Here is an 18,121-nt window from a genome sequence, read left to right on the forward strand (position 1 = left end):
CAGGAGAATGGGTGGAAGTTGCTCAACCACTGGAGGGAATGTTAGCCTGCTAGTGATGCAGAGAAATAACCAGCTGGGCTTGGGCAAGTAGCTGAGTCATGTCCCAGCCCTGGGGGGAGGGGGAAATCACAAGCCCCAGAGACATGCTAGCAGCAGTTTCAGTCCCATTGAGCAGGAAGTTAGCAGAAAGAACAGGGCTGGGCTGGAGGACTGGAAAGCAGCTGGCTCTCCTCGCCCCGGACATGGCTGGAGTGTTAGTTGGCAAAGCTGTTCTTCACAGCTGCTACGATGCTCTTGGTGCTGATCCCAAAGAGGTCCAGGAGTTCGGCCGGTTTGCCACTCTGGGGCACTCCACACACAGCCAAGCCTTGGAGTACCATGCCAGGCTCCCCCAATCCCACCTAGCACAGAGAGAAGGGTCAAGCACACAGCCCTAGCTCTCCTTTCCAGAGGAGCGTCGGTTGCTTATGGTGCGCTAGTCACAGCCCCTCTGAGATGTGTCACGTGGGCAGGACACCTGGGTTCCATTCCAGCTTTTTACAACAAGCCAGCCCTGGGACCCAGGAGATCCCTTCTAGTCCTAGCCCAGACAACCTGTCACAATCCAGCTTCCTGGCAGGTTCCCCCACCCCCCCTCCTGGGATTCTGTTCCAGACCCTCCCACGATGGCTGGAAAACTTATTTCCAGCATCACTCGATTCTTGGCCAATCCACGCCCCTTTGTTCTTGGGCCAACATCCTCCTGTGGTTTCAGCAGCTCTTCTCCCGCTGTGTCCAGCAAACACCCGGACGGACCTCCAGTCTGCGATTTAGGCTACACAACGCACACTGTCCGTCCCCTCTGCCCCATCCCAGTGGAGATCCCTCGACACCCTAGTCCTGCCGGGGTGGCCCAGCACTGAAATGGGAACTAACCCTCCTGCTCAGCATTTCCCAGCCATCCAAGGCTGCCATTGGCCCATGCTGGGAGTGAGCAGCCCCCCTGCCATTGCTCCCCCTCCCTCGCAGGCATTTGGGAGCCCCCGGCCGCTAGCCTCCTACCCTCTCTGTAATGATCCTCCACGGTGATGATGCGCCCTCCAGTAGCCTGGGCACTGGTGACTATGGTGGTTGCATCGAAGGGCTTGATGGTGAAGGGGTCAATGACCCGAATGTGGGTGCCTGGAAGGGACAGAGGGTCAGAGGAGCATGGGGGAGCAAGCTTATGGCCATCCCCCGACCGCTGGTTACCTTGCTTGGCGAGCTCGTCAGCAGCAGCCAGAGCCTCATGCAGCGTGACCCCGGCTCCAATCACTGTGACCCTGTCAGCGTCGCTCTTGCGCACAACCTGGGGACAGACAGGGCAAGCTACCGACACTGGAGGACCAGACTCACCCAGCCCCATTCCTGCAGCCAAGGGTCAGGCCTCCCGGCCCTTCCCTTCCCTTGGCAGGCGGGTCCCTGCACTCCCCCACCCCACTGGCTTAGCAGGCACCTTCCCTCTCCTCGCATTAAATCTTTCTTTGGATCTGATCACCAGACCCTACTCCCCTCCCAGAGCTGTGAGGGAGAACCCAGGAGCACTGGCTTCCAGCTCTACCCACTAGACCCCACTCCCCTCCCAGAGCTGGCCATTTCTGGCTGAGACTTTATGGAGTCTCCTGCCACCTAGTGGCAGATCCAGGGCTGTCACAGTCACCGGGTCTGGTCTATGCTCCAGCCTGTAGCCAGTCTCCCGGGAGTGACCCCTTTAGCAGACCAGGCCCCAAGGCCCCACACAGTTGCACCATGGGAGGCCCACGGGTCTTTGACACCAGTGCTCCTTGTCCCTCTCTGGAGTGAAGCCAGCCCAGCCAGCCCCCTGCAGGAGGCTTGTCCAGGCCACCTGGCTTCCCGAGTGTACGGACAAGGAACCACCGATAGGTCACCTGGCCAAGCTGCTGCCCTCAAGGGCCAGCCAAGCTGAGACTGCTCCCAGCCCTGGCTCCCTCATTTCCCTGAGGGGAGGGCTTCAAATCCCACCCAAGGGCAGCCCTTCTCCCTGTCACCCTACCCCTTCCTCCATGGCTCTCCAGCCTCCGCCCCATGTCCTGCCTGGGCCTGCCTACTGTCCAGGCCGTTTCTGCCTGGAGTCCCCCTTGATTTTCAGCCTGGTCTGTAATGCCCCGCCCCCCAGCTCTTGTTCTGCCCTGGGGGCAGGCCTGGACGTGGTGTACACGGAACCCACTACAGCAGGCCAGTGCAGTACTGGGTGGGCCTCCCCACCACTGCCCCGAGAGGCGGTCACTTCTCCGGGCCACCTAGCAGTGTCTGCATGGGGACAGGGGGCAGCCCAGCTACGGATTGCACGGGGAGGGACCGGCTGAGTTGTTCCCCTCACGGGGGCGCTATGGAGGGCGAAGGAGGCATAGGAATCATGTTACAGACGCTGCCCGAGACCCAACACACCAGCAGGGACTCCCCCAGGCTTCAGAGTCCTGCCAGATGCCACTGCCCCCTGGCACATTCCCCCCCCTTTAAAGATTAACCACTTCATGCTCCCACCCCACGCAGGAGCAGCTCAGGAACAGTCTGGAGTCCCTTTCTGCTCTGGCCCAGGGCCGAACTGGAATCCAGCATGCCTGGGCTCTCCACCATGACCTGCCGGGTGACCTTGTGCCTCAGTTTCCCACCCCACCTCTAGACTGTAAACTCTTTGGGTCTCTCAGTAGCTCCCCTTGCCTCTCGATCTCCCTCAGTCCTTGGCCTGGGAGGCATGTGGGCGGAGCCATCCCGCAGCCATGGAGCTGGATCAGTCGGCTCCGCCAGCGTCACCCTACAACTGCCCTGGGCAGAGAGGGGAGACAGCGCTTCCCACGCCCGTAGGATTGTGTAAGAGAAGCACCCAGAGGCTGGCAGAGCAGGGACTCTGCACTGCACCAGGTGCTACCCAGACCCCGCCCCCCACTGGACTGGGCACACCACCCCCAGGCAGCTCCTGGCACACCAGGGCCCTGAGCTCCACAAACCCCCTCCCAGAGCCCACTGCCCCCTCTCTCAGCATTGGGTGAGCCCCATTATAATAAGCAGACCCATCCCCAAAGAGCCTCCAATCCAGACAAGCCAGGAGGAGAAACTGAGGCACAGAGCGAGGCAGCCATTGGCTCAGAGTCACCCAACAACCCCTCCCACCCTGCACCCGCCCCCCTTCCCAGCCCCTTAACTTGGCCTGGCCGATCTCAAAGGTCTTCTCTGGCGGGTAGGTGACCGGGGTCTCTGGGCGGCTGGTCCGGATGAAGCAGATGCCCTAGGCAAGGCAGGTCACAGGCAGGCTTAGTGCTTGGTCCCTCCTGCTGACCCCCAGCCATGGGTGGGGCTCTGTGATCCCACATCCAACCGGGCAGGTCTCCCAGGTCCCTGGGCTCACCCTGCTCCCATAGATTACAGGGCAGGGGGCAACCGACCTGGACTGGGTGACCAGGAGAGCGTCCAGGCCGAGCTACAGACAGCTGCCCCCCAGCCCCCACCCAGGAGAGCTGCCGGATTCCCAGCTTACCGCCACGCTGCCAAGTGACCAGCAAAGGGACGTGACAAGGGGAGGAAATCCAAGGTCGCATGGGTCCGATGATAGAACCCAGGAGTCCTGGCTCCCAGCCCCCCCTTCTCTGACCCCCCAGACCCCCTCCCAGAGCCGGGGAGAGAACCCAGGAGTCCTGGCTCCCAGCCCTGCCCTGCTCTGACCCCCCAGACCCCCTCCCAGAGCCGGGGAGAGAACCCAGGAGTCCTGGCTCCCAGTCCCGCCCTGCTCTGACCCCCCAGACCCCCTCCCAGAGCCAGGGACAGAACCCAGGAGTCCTGGCTCCCAGCCCCCCTGCTCTAACCACCAGCCCCCCTCCCCTTCCAGAGCTGGGGAAAGAACCCAGAAGTTCTTGCTCCCAGCCCCACCCTGCTCTAACCCACCAGCCCCCACTCCCCTCCCAGAGCTGGGAGAGAACCCAGGAGTACTCACTCTCTCTCGGGGGCAGGTGAATGGAGGATGCAGATAACTGGCACGGCTGGGCTCAAGAACAAGGTGGAGTCCACCATCGGTGCCATCTGGACCTAGAGCCAGATCCCACAGCTGGCCCCTGAGGACAGCCCCCAGCCCCCACTCCTGAGGCAGCAGCACAAGGAGCCCCCCGGACGGTTACCTTGGTGTTGGCAGCCAGGCAGACGGCACGTTCCGTGGAGACGGCGTCGCTGGGGTAGAAGACGGTGCAGCCGGGAATGACTCGGAACATCGCAATGTCCTCCGGGGCCGTCCTCCCCTGCGGGGAGCCACGAGAGGTGCCGGGCTAGAGAGCAGGCTCGCTCGGCAGCATGCGGGGCCAGCAGCCCACTGCCCCTGCCACGCAGCCGCCCCCGGCCAGCCCAGCGTCCCCTTGTGCTTACCGATGGAGACCCCACAGTGGGAGCCGCACAGGTTGAGGTTGCTCTGGGAGATGGCGCCCATGCGGATGTGGTCGAAGGCTCGCGTGAAGAAAGCAGCAAAGGTGCTGGCAAAGACCACGGCCCGGTCCCTAGCGGCGCAGCCCAGAGCCACGCTGACCTGGGGGGACAGACAGCGCGTGACCTGGGGGGGTAGCCCCAGAGAAGCCCCCTGCCCCGCCCAGCCCCCAGCACTGACCATGTTCTGCTCGGCGATGTAGCACTCGATGTAGCGCTCGGGGTGTGCCTGCTTGAACAGCTCGGAGAAGGTGGAGTTCTTGGTGTCCTCATCCAAGGCCACCACACGCTCGCTAGCAGCACCCAGCTTTGCCAGGGCCACGCCGCAGGCCTTCCGCGTGGCCACCTGCAGGGTAGGGGAGTGTCACTGTCCTGGCCCCACAGCCACCCCCTGGCACCCAGTCAGTCCAGACCGCCTTCGCCTAGCCCTGGGCTCCCCGCTTCCCCCACCTTGTCCCCAGTGGTGTATTCTGGGGGCGAGGGCATGCAGATGCCTGCGATGCTGATCTGTGGGATGTCCTCAATGGGCGGCTGTGGCACCAGCACCTCATGGGTCTGGATCCGGCTCCGGATGGCACTGATGATGTACTCCACCTTGTCCTTGGGCATGGGCTTGCCGTGCCAGTTCTCCGCATCTTCCACACCTGGCAAAGAACCACCCCCAGGGAGTGAGCAGAAGTGAGCCAGGACTCCTGGGTTCTCTCCCCAGCTTGGGGAGGGGGGGCTGGGAGCCAGGACTCTTGGGTTCTCTCCCTGGCTCTGGGAGGGGAGGGGGGTCTGGGACCCAGGACTCCTGGGTTCTCTCCCTGGTTCTGGAAGGGGGGACCTCACCTCATCTCTCCTGAGGTCCCTACTCTGTCACATCCCACAATAGCTGTCAGAAGGGTAGAAAGAACCACTGAACCCCCTCTCACCGCCAAGCATGGCCCTCCATCCCGCCAGGCATCCCCAGCTGGGAGCCAGCCGTGGGGCCCCAGGCAAGGCCTGCAGCACGCAGAGCTGAGGGGGGCACTCACCAGGGACGCCTCGTCCCTTGTAGGTCTTGGCCAGGATGGCCGTGGGCTTCCCCTTCTCGTGAGGCCGCCTGCCTCAGGGCCTCGTCCAGCTCCTCCACAGCGTGGCCATCCACCACATAGGTGTTCCACCTGCCGGGGTGGGAGGGGTTAGCCAGCCCCAGGGCCGCCCCGCCCCGCCCCGCAGCCTTCAGGGCACTCACCCGAAGGCCTCGCAGCGACGGTACACGTCGCTCTGACCCAGCCGGTTGACGTCCACGATGGCCACCAGATTGTCGAGCCGGTAGTGGGAGCCGAAGGCCAGAGCCTCCCAGACGGAGCCCTCGGACACCTCCCCGTCACCCAGCAGGCAGAACACCCGGTAGCTGGCCAGAAGGGTGGGATCACTGCCAGACCACGCCTCCCCGAGCCCCCACCCCCAGCTCAGAGAGGGCGGGGTCACTGCCAGACCACGCCTCCCCGAGCCCCCACCCCCAGCTCAGAGAGGGCGGGGTCACTGCCAGACCACGCCTCCCCGAGCCCCCACCCCCCCCAGCTCAGAGAGGGCGGGGTCACTGCCAGACCACGCCTCCCCGAGCCCCCACCCCCAGCTCAGAGAGGGCGGGGTCACTTCCAGACCACGCCTCCCCGAGCCCCCACCCCCCCCAGCTCAGAGAGGGCGGGGTCACTGCCAGACCACGCCTCCCCGAGCCCCCACCCCCAGCTCAGTGAGGGCGGGGTCACTGCCAGACCACGCCTCCCCGAGCCCCCACCCCCAGCTCAGAGAGGGCGGGGTCACTGCCAGACCACGCCTCCCCGAGCCCCCACCCCCAGCTCAGTGAGGGCGGGATCACTGCCAGACCACGCCTCCCCGAGCCCCCACCCCCAGCTCAGTGAGGGCGGGGTCACTGCCAGACCACGCCTCCCCGAGCCCCCACCCCCCCAGCTCAGAGAGGGCGGGGTCACTGCCAGACCACGCCTCCCCGAGCCCCCACCCCCAGCTCAGAGAGGGCGGGGTCACTGCCAGACCACGCCTCCCCGAGCCCCCACCCCCAGCTCAGAGAGGGCGGGGTCACTTCCAGACCACGCCTCCCCGAGCCCCCACCCCCCCAGCTCAGAGAGGGCGGGGTCACTGCCAGACCACGCCTCCCCGAGCCCCCACCCCCAGCTCAGTGAGGGCGGGGTCACTGCCAGACCACGCCTCCCCGAGCCCCCACCCCCAGCTCAGAGAGGGCGGGGTCACTGCCAGACCACACCTCCCCGAGCCCCCACCCCCAGCTCAGAGAGGGCGGGGTCACTGCCAGACCACGCCTCCCCGAGCCCCCACCCCCAGCTCAGTGAGGGCGGGGTCACTGCCAGACCACGCCTCCCCGAGCCCCCACCCCCAGCTCAGTGAGGGCGGGGTCACTGCCAGACCACGCCTCCCCGAGCCCCCACCCCCAGCTCAGTGAGGGCGGGGTCACTGCCAGACCACGCCTCCCCGAGCCCCCACCCCCAGCTCAGTGAGGGCGGGGTCACTGCCAGACCACGCCTCCCCGAGCCCCCACCCCCAGCTCAGTGAGGGCGGGATCACTGCCAGACCACGCCTCCCCGAGCCCCCACCCCCAGCTCAGTGAGGGCGGGGTCACTGCCAGACCACGCCTCCCCGAGCCCCCACCCCCCCCAGCTCAGAGAGGGCGGGGTCACTGCCAGACCACGCCTCCCGGAGCCCCCACCCCCAGCTCAGTGAGGGCGGGGTCACTGCCAGACCACGCCTCCCCGAGCCCCCACCCCCCCAGCTCAGTGAGGGCGGGGTCACTGCCAGACCACGCCTCCCCGAGCCCCCACCCCCCCAGCTCAGAGAGGGCGGGGTCACTGCGAGACCACACCTCCCAGAGCCCCCACCCCCAGCTCAGAGAGGGCGGGGTCACTGCCAGAACACGCCTCCCCGAGCCCCCACCCCCAGCTCAGAGAGGGCGGGGTCACTGCCAGACCACGCCTCCCCGAGCCCCCACCCCCAGCTCAGTGAGGGCGGGGTCACTGCCAGACCACGCCTCCCCGAGCCCCCACCCCCAGCTCAGTGAGGGCGGGGTCACTGCCAGACCACGCCTCCCCGAGCCCCCACCCCCAGCTCAGTGAGGGCGGGGTCACTGCCAGACCATGCCTCCCCGAGCCCCCACCCCCAGCTCAGTGAGGGCGGGGTCACTGCCAGACCACGCCTCCCCGAGCCCCCACCCCCAGCTCAGTGAGGGCGGGGTCACTGCCAGACCACGCCTCCCCGAGCCCCCACCCCCAGCTCAGTGAGGGCGGGGTCACTGCCAGACCACGCCTCCCCGAGCCCCCACCCCCAGCTCAGTGAGGGCGGGGTCACTGCCAGACCACACCTCCCAGAGACCCCACCCCCCCAGCTCAGAGAGGGCGGGGTCACTTCCAGACCACGCCTCCCCGAGCCCCCACCCCCCCAGCTCAGAGAGGGCGGGGTCACTGCCAGAACACGCCTCCCCGAGCCCCCACCCCCAGCTCAGAGAGGGCGGGGTCACTGCCAGACCACGCCTCCCCGAGCCCCCACCCCCAGCTCAGTGAGGGCGGGGTCACTGCCAGAACACGCCTCCCAGAGACCCCACCCCCAGCTCAGAGAGGGCGGGGTCACTGCCAGACCACGCCTCCCCGAGCCCCCACCCCCCCAGCTCAGTGAGGGCGGGGTCACTGCCAGACCACGCCTCCCCGAGCCCCCACCCCCAGCTCAGAGAGGGCGGGGTCACTTCCAGACCACGCCTCCCCGAGCCCCCACCCCCCCAGCTCAGTGAGGGCGGGGTCACTGCCAGACCACGCCTCCCCGAGCCCCCACCCCCAGCTCAGTGAGGGCGGGGTCACTGCCAGACCACGCCTCCCCGAGCCCCCACCCCCCCAGCTCAGAGAGGGCGGGGTCACTGCCAGACCACGCCTCCCCGAGCCCCCACCCCCAGCTCAGTGAGGGCGGGGTCACTGCCAGACCACGCCTCCCCGAGCCCCCACCCCCAGCTCAGTGAGGGCGGGGTCACTGCCAGACCACGCCTCCCCGAGCCCCCACCCCCCCAGCTCAGAGAGGGCGGGGTCACTGCCAGACCACGCCTCCCCGAGCCCCCACCCCCAGCTCAGTGAGGGCGGGGTCACTGCCAGACCACGCCTCCCCGAGCCCCCACCCCCCCAGCTCAGAGAGGGCGGGGTCACTGCCAGACCACGCCTCCCCGAGCCCCCACCCCCAGCTCAGTGAGGGCGGGGTCACTGCCAGACCACGCCTCCCCGAGCCCCCACCCCCAGCTCAGTGAGGGCGGGGTCACTGCCAGACCACACCTCCCCGAGCCCCCCACCCCCAGCTCAGAGAGGGCAGAATCACTGCCAGACCACACCTCCCCGAGCCCCCACCCCCAGCTCAGAGAGGGCGGGGTCACTTCCAGACCACGCCTCCCCGAGCCCCCCCCCCCCCAGCTCAGTGAGGGCGGGGTCACTGCCAGACCACGCCTCCCCGAGCCCCCACCCCCCCAGCTCAGAGAGGGCGGGGTCACTGCCAGACCACGCCTCCCGGAGCCCCCACCCCCAGCTCAGTGAGGGCGGGGTCACTGCCAGACCACGCCTCCCCGAGCCCCCACCCCCAGCTCAGTGAGGGCGGGGTCACTGCCAGACCACGCCTCCCCGAGCCCCCACCCCCAGCTCAGTGAGGGCGGGGTCACTGCCAGACCACGCCTCCCCGAGCCCCCACCCCCAGCTCAGAGAGGGCGGGGTCACTGCCAGACCACACCTCCCCGAGCCCCCACCCCCAGCTCAGAGAGGGCGGGGTCACTTCCAGACCACGCCTCCCCGAGCCCCACCCCCCCAGCTCAGTGAGGGCGGGGTCACTGCCAGACCACGCCTCCCCGAGCCCCCACTCCCCCAGCTCAGAGAGGGCGGGGTCACTGCCAGACCACGCCTCCCCGAGCCCCCACCCCCAGCTCAGTGAGGGCGGGGTCACTGCCAGACCACGCCTCCCCGAGCCCCCACCCCCCCAGCTCAGAGAGGGCGGGGTCACTGCGAGACCACACCTCCCAGAGCCCCCACCCCCAGCTCAGAGAGGGCGGGGTCACTGCCAGAACACGCCTCCCCGAGCCCCCACCTCCCCAGCCCAGAGAGGGCGGGGTCACTGCCAGACCACGCCTCCCCGAGCCCCCACCCCCAGCTCAGAGAGGGCAGAATCACTGCCAGACCAGGCCTCCCCGAGCCCCCACCCCCTGCTCAGAGAGGGCGGGATCACTGCCAGACCATGCCTCCCCAGACCCCCACACAGCCCCAGAAAGGCGGGGGGGGGGGTCACAGCCAGGCCATGCCTCCCTCTGGCCCTCTACCCCAGCTCCACCCACTGCCCAGATGGTGTGGGGTCACAACCAGACCATGCCTCCCCCAGCTTCCCAACCCCAGCCCCCCGCCCCATTGCCACCCAGTTCTCCCCAGCCACCTGCCCCAGGCTGGGGCGCCCCCCCCAGGGCACTCACCTGGCCCTGTCAAAGTACTTATAGACTCATAGACTCTAGGACTGGAAGGGACCTCGAGAGGTCATCGAGTCCAGTCCCCTGCCCTCATGGCAGGACCAAATACTGTCTAGACCATCCCTAATAGACATTTATCTAACCTACTCTTAAATATCTCCAGAGATGGAGATTCCACAACTTCCCTAGGCAATCTATTCCAGTGTTTAACTACCCTGACAGTTAGGAACTTTTTCCTAATGTCCAACCTAAATCTCCCTTGCTGCAGTTTAAGCCCATTGCTTCTTGTTCTATCATTGGAGGCTAAGGTGAACAAGTTTTCTCCCTCCTCCTGATGACACCCTTTTAGATACCTGAAAACTGCTATCATGTCCCCTCTCAGTCTTCTCTTTTCCAGACTAAACAAACCCAATTCCTTCAGCCTTCCTTCATAGGTCATGTTCTCAAGACCTTTAATCATTCTTGTTGCTCTTCTCTGGACCCTCTCCAATTTCTCCACATCTTTCTTGAAATGCGGTGCCCAGAACTGGACACAATACTCCAGCTGAGGCCTGACCAGCGCAGAGTAAAGCGGAAGAATGACTTCTCGTGTCTTGTTTACAACACACCTGTTATAAATAGCCCAGTCACACCGAAACTCCACCAATTCCCCCTATAGCCCAGCCAGGGGATGCCCCCCGATCCCCCCATAGCTCAGCCAAGGGGACCCTTCCCATCCTCCCATAGCCCAGCCACACCAACACCCCACCAATTCCCCCCACAGCCCAGCCAGGGGATGCCCCCCAATCCCCCCATAGCTCAGCCAGGGGGACCCTTCCCCCCGGCCAACAGGGGACCCTCCCCGATCCCCCAATAGCCCAGTCACACTGAAACTCCACCAATTCCCCCCATAGCCCAGCCAGGGGACGCCCCCCCAATCCCTCCATAGCCCAGCCCTGGGCCCCCACACCCCACCTTGGAGAGGACAAAGCGGTCATTGCTGGGGTGCGCCGGCTGGCAGGCCCGGTAGCGCATGGCCTGGAAGAACAGCACCGCCGTGATCTCAGCAGCGCTGCAACAGGACGTGCGGTGGCTATGGGGGGAGATGGGGCAGAGTCAGCTGATACACTCCCCTCCCCACCCCACCCCACCCCCGGGCCATAGTGGGATCCCAGCCAAGCCCTCTGCCTACAGAGGACACAACACCCCCTATTCTGGTCCTAATCAGCCCAGGCCCCGCCCCCAGCAGCCAAGCCCCGCCCCTCCAGGGGCAGTGCCACAAGGCTTGAGCAGCCCCCCATGGAGTGACAGCTCAGCCCTGCCAATCAGAGCAGAGCGTGCACCTTACCCTCTTCACACCCCCCCCCCCAAGCACGTGGAAGGGAGGCGGATGGTCCTGCAGCCCCCCACCCAGGGCCAGAGAATGCAGCCCTACCAATGCCCGCCTCTCCCCCGCAAGGGTAAATGCACCCCCCCATTAAAGAGTGAACCATCACCCCCCCCTGTGCACCGATCCCCCTTTGCAACAGGAGCACAAAGCCTTCCCACACAGCCCCCTCCGCCTTGCAATGGCTCCCCTGGGGGGAGGGGCACGCAGAGCCCCCCCGCCTTGCAATGGCTCCCCCGGGGGAAGGGGCACGCAGAGCCCCCCCGCCTTGCAATGGCTCCCCCGGGGGGAGGGGCCCGCACAGAGCTCCGCCCCACCTTACAATGGCTCCCCCGGGGGGAAGGGCCTGCACAGAGCCCCCTCCGCCTTGCAATGGCACCCCCAGGGGGAGGGGCCCTGTCACGGAGTGTGGGGGAGTCCAGCCCTGCACCCCTCTTCCTGGGACCCACAGTGACTCTCGGCCAGCCAGTAAAACAGAAGGTTTATTGGACAACAGGAACACAGGTTACAGCAGGGCTTGCAGGCACAGTCAGGACCCCTCCACCGAGTCCTTCTGGGCTTTCAGGGTGCTTGGATCCTAGCTAAGATACCCTGAATTCCGCCCACCCAGCCCCAAGCCCAAACTCAAACTGCCTCCCTCCTGCCACTCCCTTCCTTTGTCCCCTTCCCGGGCAAAGGTGTTGACCTTTCCCCTCCCTTACCTAGCTCAGGTTACAGGCCCTGGCATCGTCCATCCCCTAAAGTCCTCCCCTGCTCTCCCACTCCCCACACAGACAGTCCCTACTGCATCACAGGCCCGCACAGAGCTCCCCCCCCGCCTTGCAATGGAACCCCTGGGGGAGGGGCCCGCACAGAGCCTCCCCCGCCTTGCAATGGCACCCCCGGGGGGAGGGGCACCCACAGAGCCCCCCCCGCCTTGCAATGGCACCCCCGGGGGGAGGGGCCCGCACAGAGCCCCCCCCGCCTTGCAATGGCACCCCCGGGGGAGGGGCCCGCACAGAGCCCCCCCTGCCTTGCAATGGCACCCCCGGGGGGAGGGGCCCGCACAGAGCCCCCCCCGCCTTGCAATGGCACCCCCGGGGGGAGGGGCACCCACAGAGCCCCCCCCGCCTTGCAATGGCACCCCCGGGGGGAGGGGCCCGCACAGAGCCCCCCCCGCCTTGCAATGGCACCCCCGGGGGAGGGGCCCGCACAGAGCCCCCCCTGCCTTGCAATGGCACCCCCGGGGGAGGGGCCCGCACAGAGTCCCCCTGCCTTGCAATGGCACCCCCGGGGGGAGGGGCCCGCACAGAGCCCCCCCCGCCTTGCAATGGCACCCCCGGGGGGAGGGGCCCGCACAGAGCCCCCCTCCGCCTTGCAATGGCTCCCCGGGGGGAGGGGCACCCACAGAGCCCCCCCCCGCCTTGCAATGGCTCCCCGGGGGGAGGGGCACCCACAGAGCCCCCCCCCCGCCTTGCAATGGCTCCCCCGGGGGGAGGGGCACCCACAGAGCCCCCCTCCGCCTTGCAATGGCTCCCCGGGGGGAGGGGCACCCCCCAGGGCCCGACTACGCTTACCCCGAGCCCGCAGCGCTCGTGACCCGCAGGCGGTTCGCGGCATCTCGCAGCGCCTGCAGCGGGGGCTGCTCCAGCCGGGGCTCCGCACTGGCCATGCTGCAGCTGCCGGGACCCGGCGCGGCGTCTGGCGGCTGCCCCGCCCCACCCCAGCAGGAAGTGAGATCAGAGGGGGGGATTCCCTCCAAGAATGTGGGACCCCCTAGCCCGGCCCCCCCACCCCCACACTGTTCTGCTCTGGCTGGCCAGTTGTCCACAGGATCCCCATCCAGGCCTGGAGTAACTCTGGATTGACCCCGCAGGAGCTCAGCTCAGAACCCGGCCCTGCCCCTGTTGCAATCTGGGGTGACTCCGGACTGACCCCTGCAGGAGCTCAGCTCAGAACCCAGCCCTGCCCCCGTTACAATCTGGGGTGACTCCGGATTGACCCCCGCAGGAGCTCAGCGAGGAAAAGCGGGCGTTAGCCGTGGCAGGGTGCATTGTGGGACGGCAGGGGGGCGTTAGCAACGGTAGGGTGCATTGTGGGATGGCGGAGGGGGTAAGCCGCTGCAGGGTGCATTGTGGGATGGCGGGAGGGGTGTTAGCTGTGGCAGGGTGCATTGTGGGATGGCGGGGGGGGTTAGCCATGGCAGGGTACGTTGTGGGATGGCAGGTGTGATGTTACTGAGATAATCTGGGACCATATAGAACATGGTTGCCACCAAGGTCCTGTAGTGGAAGCAAATCGCATATGCAGGGGGTGAGCTGCGGTGTCTAGGCCAGATTGCGGGGTGCTGGGTAGGATTGTCCTGTCTGGGTGCCTGTGTCATTTTGTAGTGGAAATTACGAATATTGGCTCTGTACGGTCTGTGCTTCAAACTTATGCTGTGATTCTGGGTGCCCTGTTTAAGCAATTTGTCCTGAATTGGCACCTCAGTTGAGTCCAGCCAGAACTGCAGTGTCACGGTGTAGTTGGCAGGATTCACAGAACCAGGTCAATTAAGCTTTGGGTCAGAACCCCACACTAGCCAAATCTGAATTTTGGGATTGAGAGTTTGGTTGGTTAAAGATCAGCGACCATGAGCCAGAAAGCATCAGCAAAAGCAATGAAACTTGCAATGCAGTTTGAACATGAGCAAAACCTGGCAGAAATTTGAATGAGAGAGAAGCAGCCTTGGCCCAGCTGGAGAAAGAAGCTGCTGAGAGAGAAGAAAAAGCTCGTAAGGGGCGTCTGGAGCTGCTGGTTGCTGAGGAGAAAGCTCCACAGAGGCAACAGGAGACTCACAAGATGCAACTAGGAACGGCCAGACTCCAGCCAGTTCCAAGTCAAAGAAGCAAGGGAAGAACAGCAGAAATTGGATCCTTTTGGAAGTCTAGTGTCTAACAATGTTGGTATGTTGTGTAACTCTGAGCAGTTGTCTGGTAACCAAACGTACCCAACACGGCCACCTTGTATGTCAATGCTGTTACTGTGAGTTCAGTAGAAGGTGGCTCCATAAATTGTGCCCGTGCTCTGTACAGGAGTGGTCATGGAAAATTCATAGAGTGTAAAGGTCAATGGTAAAAGCTGTTTAGGGCAAATGATGGCTTCTAACGTCACTCTTGTTAAAGCAGATCTGGTCAAAGAGGAAGATTATTTACCAGATCTGAGTGTGAATGTTGTAGTCCTCGAGGAGTTTACAGCGCGTGTGCCTTTAGCCAGAATCCACCTCGAATGGACTGGGGCTCAGCATGAAGTGATAGCTGGCATCAGGAAGTTATTGCCTAAGGATCTTTTGATTGGGGAAGATGTTAAAGCTTTGTTCAGTCCAGGTAGCCAGTCACAGGACCTGTGTCTATTGTGGGCACTGATTTGCCTGGGGAGGGTTGCTCCAAAGGTTTGTCTGTGCCAGAAAGCCGTGTGGCTGGGATTGGAGTTTCTGAACGTCTGTCTAATGTCTCAGAAGTGAATCTGGAATTAGATCAAGCACAGAAAGATCTCAGTGGTCAGGAAAATGTTTCTCAGGAGCAGGTTAAAGTTGATGGTCAGATTGAAGCCCTGGAGGTTTTTCGCCTTCCCCTGCAGCGTGGGGCACGGGTCGCTTGCTGGTGGTTTCTCTGCAGCTTGAGGTCTTCAAACCATTTTTGAGGATTTCAATAACTCGGTCCTGGGATAGGGGTTGTTATAAAATTGGATGGGTGGGGTTCTGTGGCCTGCCTTGTGCAGGAGGTCAGACTAGATGACCAGATTGGTCCCTTCTGACCTATGAGTCTATGAGTCTATGAAGCCCTAATGGAGGAAGGAAAGGGGAGATTTTCAGTGGGTGATGGATTGGTGGTTAGTGCAGGTTGTAAAAGGGAACCTGAAAAGGGTGACTGTGATTTGCTGGAAGTAGCTCAGTGTAGTGAGAAGAGCAGCAGTGTGTCTGTTGGGAATGGCCATGTGCCTGGTAGGGGAAGTTTGGAGGAGCCTAGGCAGCCTTGTGAGCAGATGGCTTTGTCTACTCAGCAGTTTGGGAAGACAAGGATAGTGGAAGATGAGTGTCTCTATCCCTTACCTGTTTTCTGGATGGAGAATTGGGACAGTGAAGGAAATGTGCCTGTGTCTGTCAGGGGTATTGACTTGCCTATGGAGGGAGCTACCTCGGTCTCCAAGCAGTTGTCTGTGAACAGCCCTCTGTGCTGGGACAAGGGAAATGAGATCCCAAGCTGTGTGTCTGGGGAAGGAGAAGGTGTCTCCAGCTTTTCTGTGTCTGTGGAGCAGACAGAAGAGGCCTTTCAGCCTGTGAGGGTTGAGAATAGTGCAGTTGTCTCACAGTTGGTTCTGGATTCAACTAAAGCCCAGGAAAGGAATGGTCCTAAGTTTGTGTCTGCTGGGGAGAATGGCGCTGTGACTAGGGTGCATCCAGTTAGTGTCGTAGCAAAATCCCAGAGACCAGACAATTCTGGTGCTTGTAGTTTGCCAGTTCCTAATGTGTGGTTGGAAAAGGGTGTAGCAATTCTGTCTGCTCAGGGTGATACCCTAGCCAGGGCACAAGGAGAGCAGAAAGGTAAGTTAATTGTGTTACCTACTGACAGTTTGATGACTTGTAGCAAGAAGGAAACGATTCCTGAACTTGTGTGTGGCCAAAGGAAGGAGAATGTTTCCAACCTGTTATCTAGTGAGTCTATGAGTTTGCCTGAAAGGGGGTTGTGTAGGAATCTGCCTGGTGGGCCCGAGGTGATTCTGGATGTAAATGAGACCCAGCAAGAGGAAAGTGTCCTTTAGAGCAAGCCCTTGGTGAAGAGGGTAAGGGCAGAAGTTCTGAGAGGGGTGAATTGCTGCTTAGAAAAGCTCATAGGGAAAGGAACCCCCGTGGTAACCTTTGCAAACAGTTTCCTGCAGCTGAAGGGTGTGAACGTGAGTTAATCAAGGAAGTTTCAGTTCCTAACAGCCGGAAATTTTCTGTTGTGAATGGATCCACTGACTTTCCTTTTGAAAGATCCGGTGTGGGTAGCCTAGAGAAGGTCTCACTCAGATGGAGTAAAAGCTCTTAAGAAAGCTGAGCAGCCCTATAACCAAGTGGCTGTGTGTGGCCAGCTTGTTGGGAAGACAATCGTGTTGGAACAGGAATGTCTCCAAGCTGATTCTGTAAGTGAGCAGCCTGTGCTTCAGGGTCTGAGGACAGAATTGGTTACTGGTATTTCAGAGCAAAACAGTTTTATGGCCGAATGCTTGAGGATGCAGGGGAAAGCAAGCAAACTCTCACCCTCAGACCCTCTGGATTCAGGTGGTATCTCTGTAAGACCGTCCAGCATTGGAATTGGTAGCAGCTAAGAAGTTAAAAGCTAGTGTTTGTGTTGATGCAAATTACCTGGCTGGCAGGGAGAAGAAAGACTTGCTAATAGCTGTTAGCACAGAGAGCCTACCCAGTGAATTTGGTTAAGCAAGAGAAATCAGGGTTTGATCCTGCAGGACAAGGAGGAAAGAGAAAACTGAATTTTGCAAAGGGAAGCCGCAGTTAACACTAAAATGCCCAAACCCCAATGGTATGGAGCCAAAGGTGTGGCATGACAAACCTGATTGTAGATGGACAATTGCAATGAATTTGTTGTTATTGCTAATGGTGATTTTTGTAACTAATGTGTTGCTATTACCAAGAACTGTAAGAATGTACAATGTGCCTAATCCTTTGGAAAATCCCATGAACATGTTGAAAGCAATACTTGGGAACACACTTTATGTTGAAGGGCGTTGTGTGACGTTATTGATATAAACTGGGACCATATAGAACATGGTTTGCAACCAAGGTCCTGTAGTTGCACCAAATCCTATGTAAAGGGGGTCATATAAGGTGTCTAGGACCAGGTTCTGGGTTGCTGGTTAGGATGATGCTATCTGTATGTCTGTATCATTGTGTAGTTGAAGTTATAAGTATTGGCTGTATACTGTCTGTATTTCAAATTGGTGCTGTAGTTCTGGGTGACACCCCAGACAAGTTGGTGTTAGCTCTGCCTAGCCTGCTTGATGGCCCATTAAGGACCATCAGCTACACAACTGACCCATTGAGAGGAGGCAGATACGCCTTGTGACTCAGCAGGGTGTGCAGGGACTGGCCCATGTGACTCCAGACTCCATGTTGCTGTAATTTTCCACAGTAAGAACAAAGAAGTGTTCTTACACCTGGAAGAGCCTGTATAAGGCTGATGCCTCATCTCCATCTGGTCTTCAATCCTGCTTCTTACCTCTGGAGGGACTTTGCTACAAGCTGAAGCTCTGAACAAAGGACTGAACGACCCGTCCCAGCGGGGGATGTTCTCCAGAGACTTGATTTGAACTTGCAGTTAATTCCATTACTGCTACAAGCCTGAACTAAGAACTTTGCCATCACTGTATGTAATTGATTCCATTTAACCAATTCTAGCTCTCCTCTCTATCTTTTTCCCTTTATGAATAAACCTTTAGATTTTAGATTCTAAAGGATTGGCAACAGCGTGATTTGTGGGTAAGATCTGATGTGTATATTGACCTGGGTCTGGGGCTTGGTCCTTTGGGATCGAGAGAACCTTTTTCTTTTACTGGGGTGTTGGTTTTCATAACCATTCATCCCCAGAACGGGTGGGACTGGTGGTGATACGGGGAGACTGGAGTGTCTAAGGAAATTGCTTGTGTGACTTGTGGTTAGCCAGTGGGGTGAAACCGAAGTCCTTTTTGTCTGACTGGTTTGGTTTGTCTTAGATGTGGAAAAACCCCAGCCTAGGGCTGTAACTGCCCTGTTTGAGCAATTGGTCCTGAATTGGCACTCTCAGTTGGATCCTGCCAGAACCGCATCGTCACACCCTGCTATACTG

The 18,121-nt window shown here is 61.8% G+C and overlaps 1 protein-coding gene across 1 annotated transcript; it reads right to left on the minus strand.

The window, feature by feature from the left end:
• Positions 1-254: 254 nt before the first annotated feature.
• Positions 255-12,930, minus strand: TKTL1 (transketolase like 1). The gene is made up of 13 exons (XM_050928140.1): positions 12,836-12,930; positions 10,863-10,985; positions 5,660-5,821; positions 5,467-5,588; positions 4,894-5,087; positions 4,625-4,789; positions 4,400-4,546; positions 4,149-4,265; positions 3,158-3,265; positions 1,231-1,327; positions 1,042-1,161; positions 665-768; positions 255-401 (listed from the first exon to the last, which is right to left on the minus strand). The coding sequence occupies exons 1-13, from the start codon at positions 12,928-12,930 to the stop codon at positions 255-257; spliced, it is 1,701 nt and encodes a 566-aa protein (XP_050784097.1).
• Positions 12,931-18,121: the final 5,191 nt, after the last annotated feature.

Source organism: Gopherus flavomarginatus, chromosome 18 (genome assembly GCF_025201925.1).
Source record: "Gopherus flavomarginatus isolate rGopFla2 chromosome 18, rGopFla2.mat.asm, whole genome shotgun sequence".
Taxonomy (NCBI): Eukaryota; Metazoa; Chordata; order Testudines; family Testudinidae; genus Gopherus; species Gopherus flavomarginatus.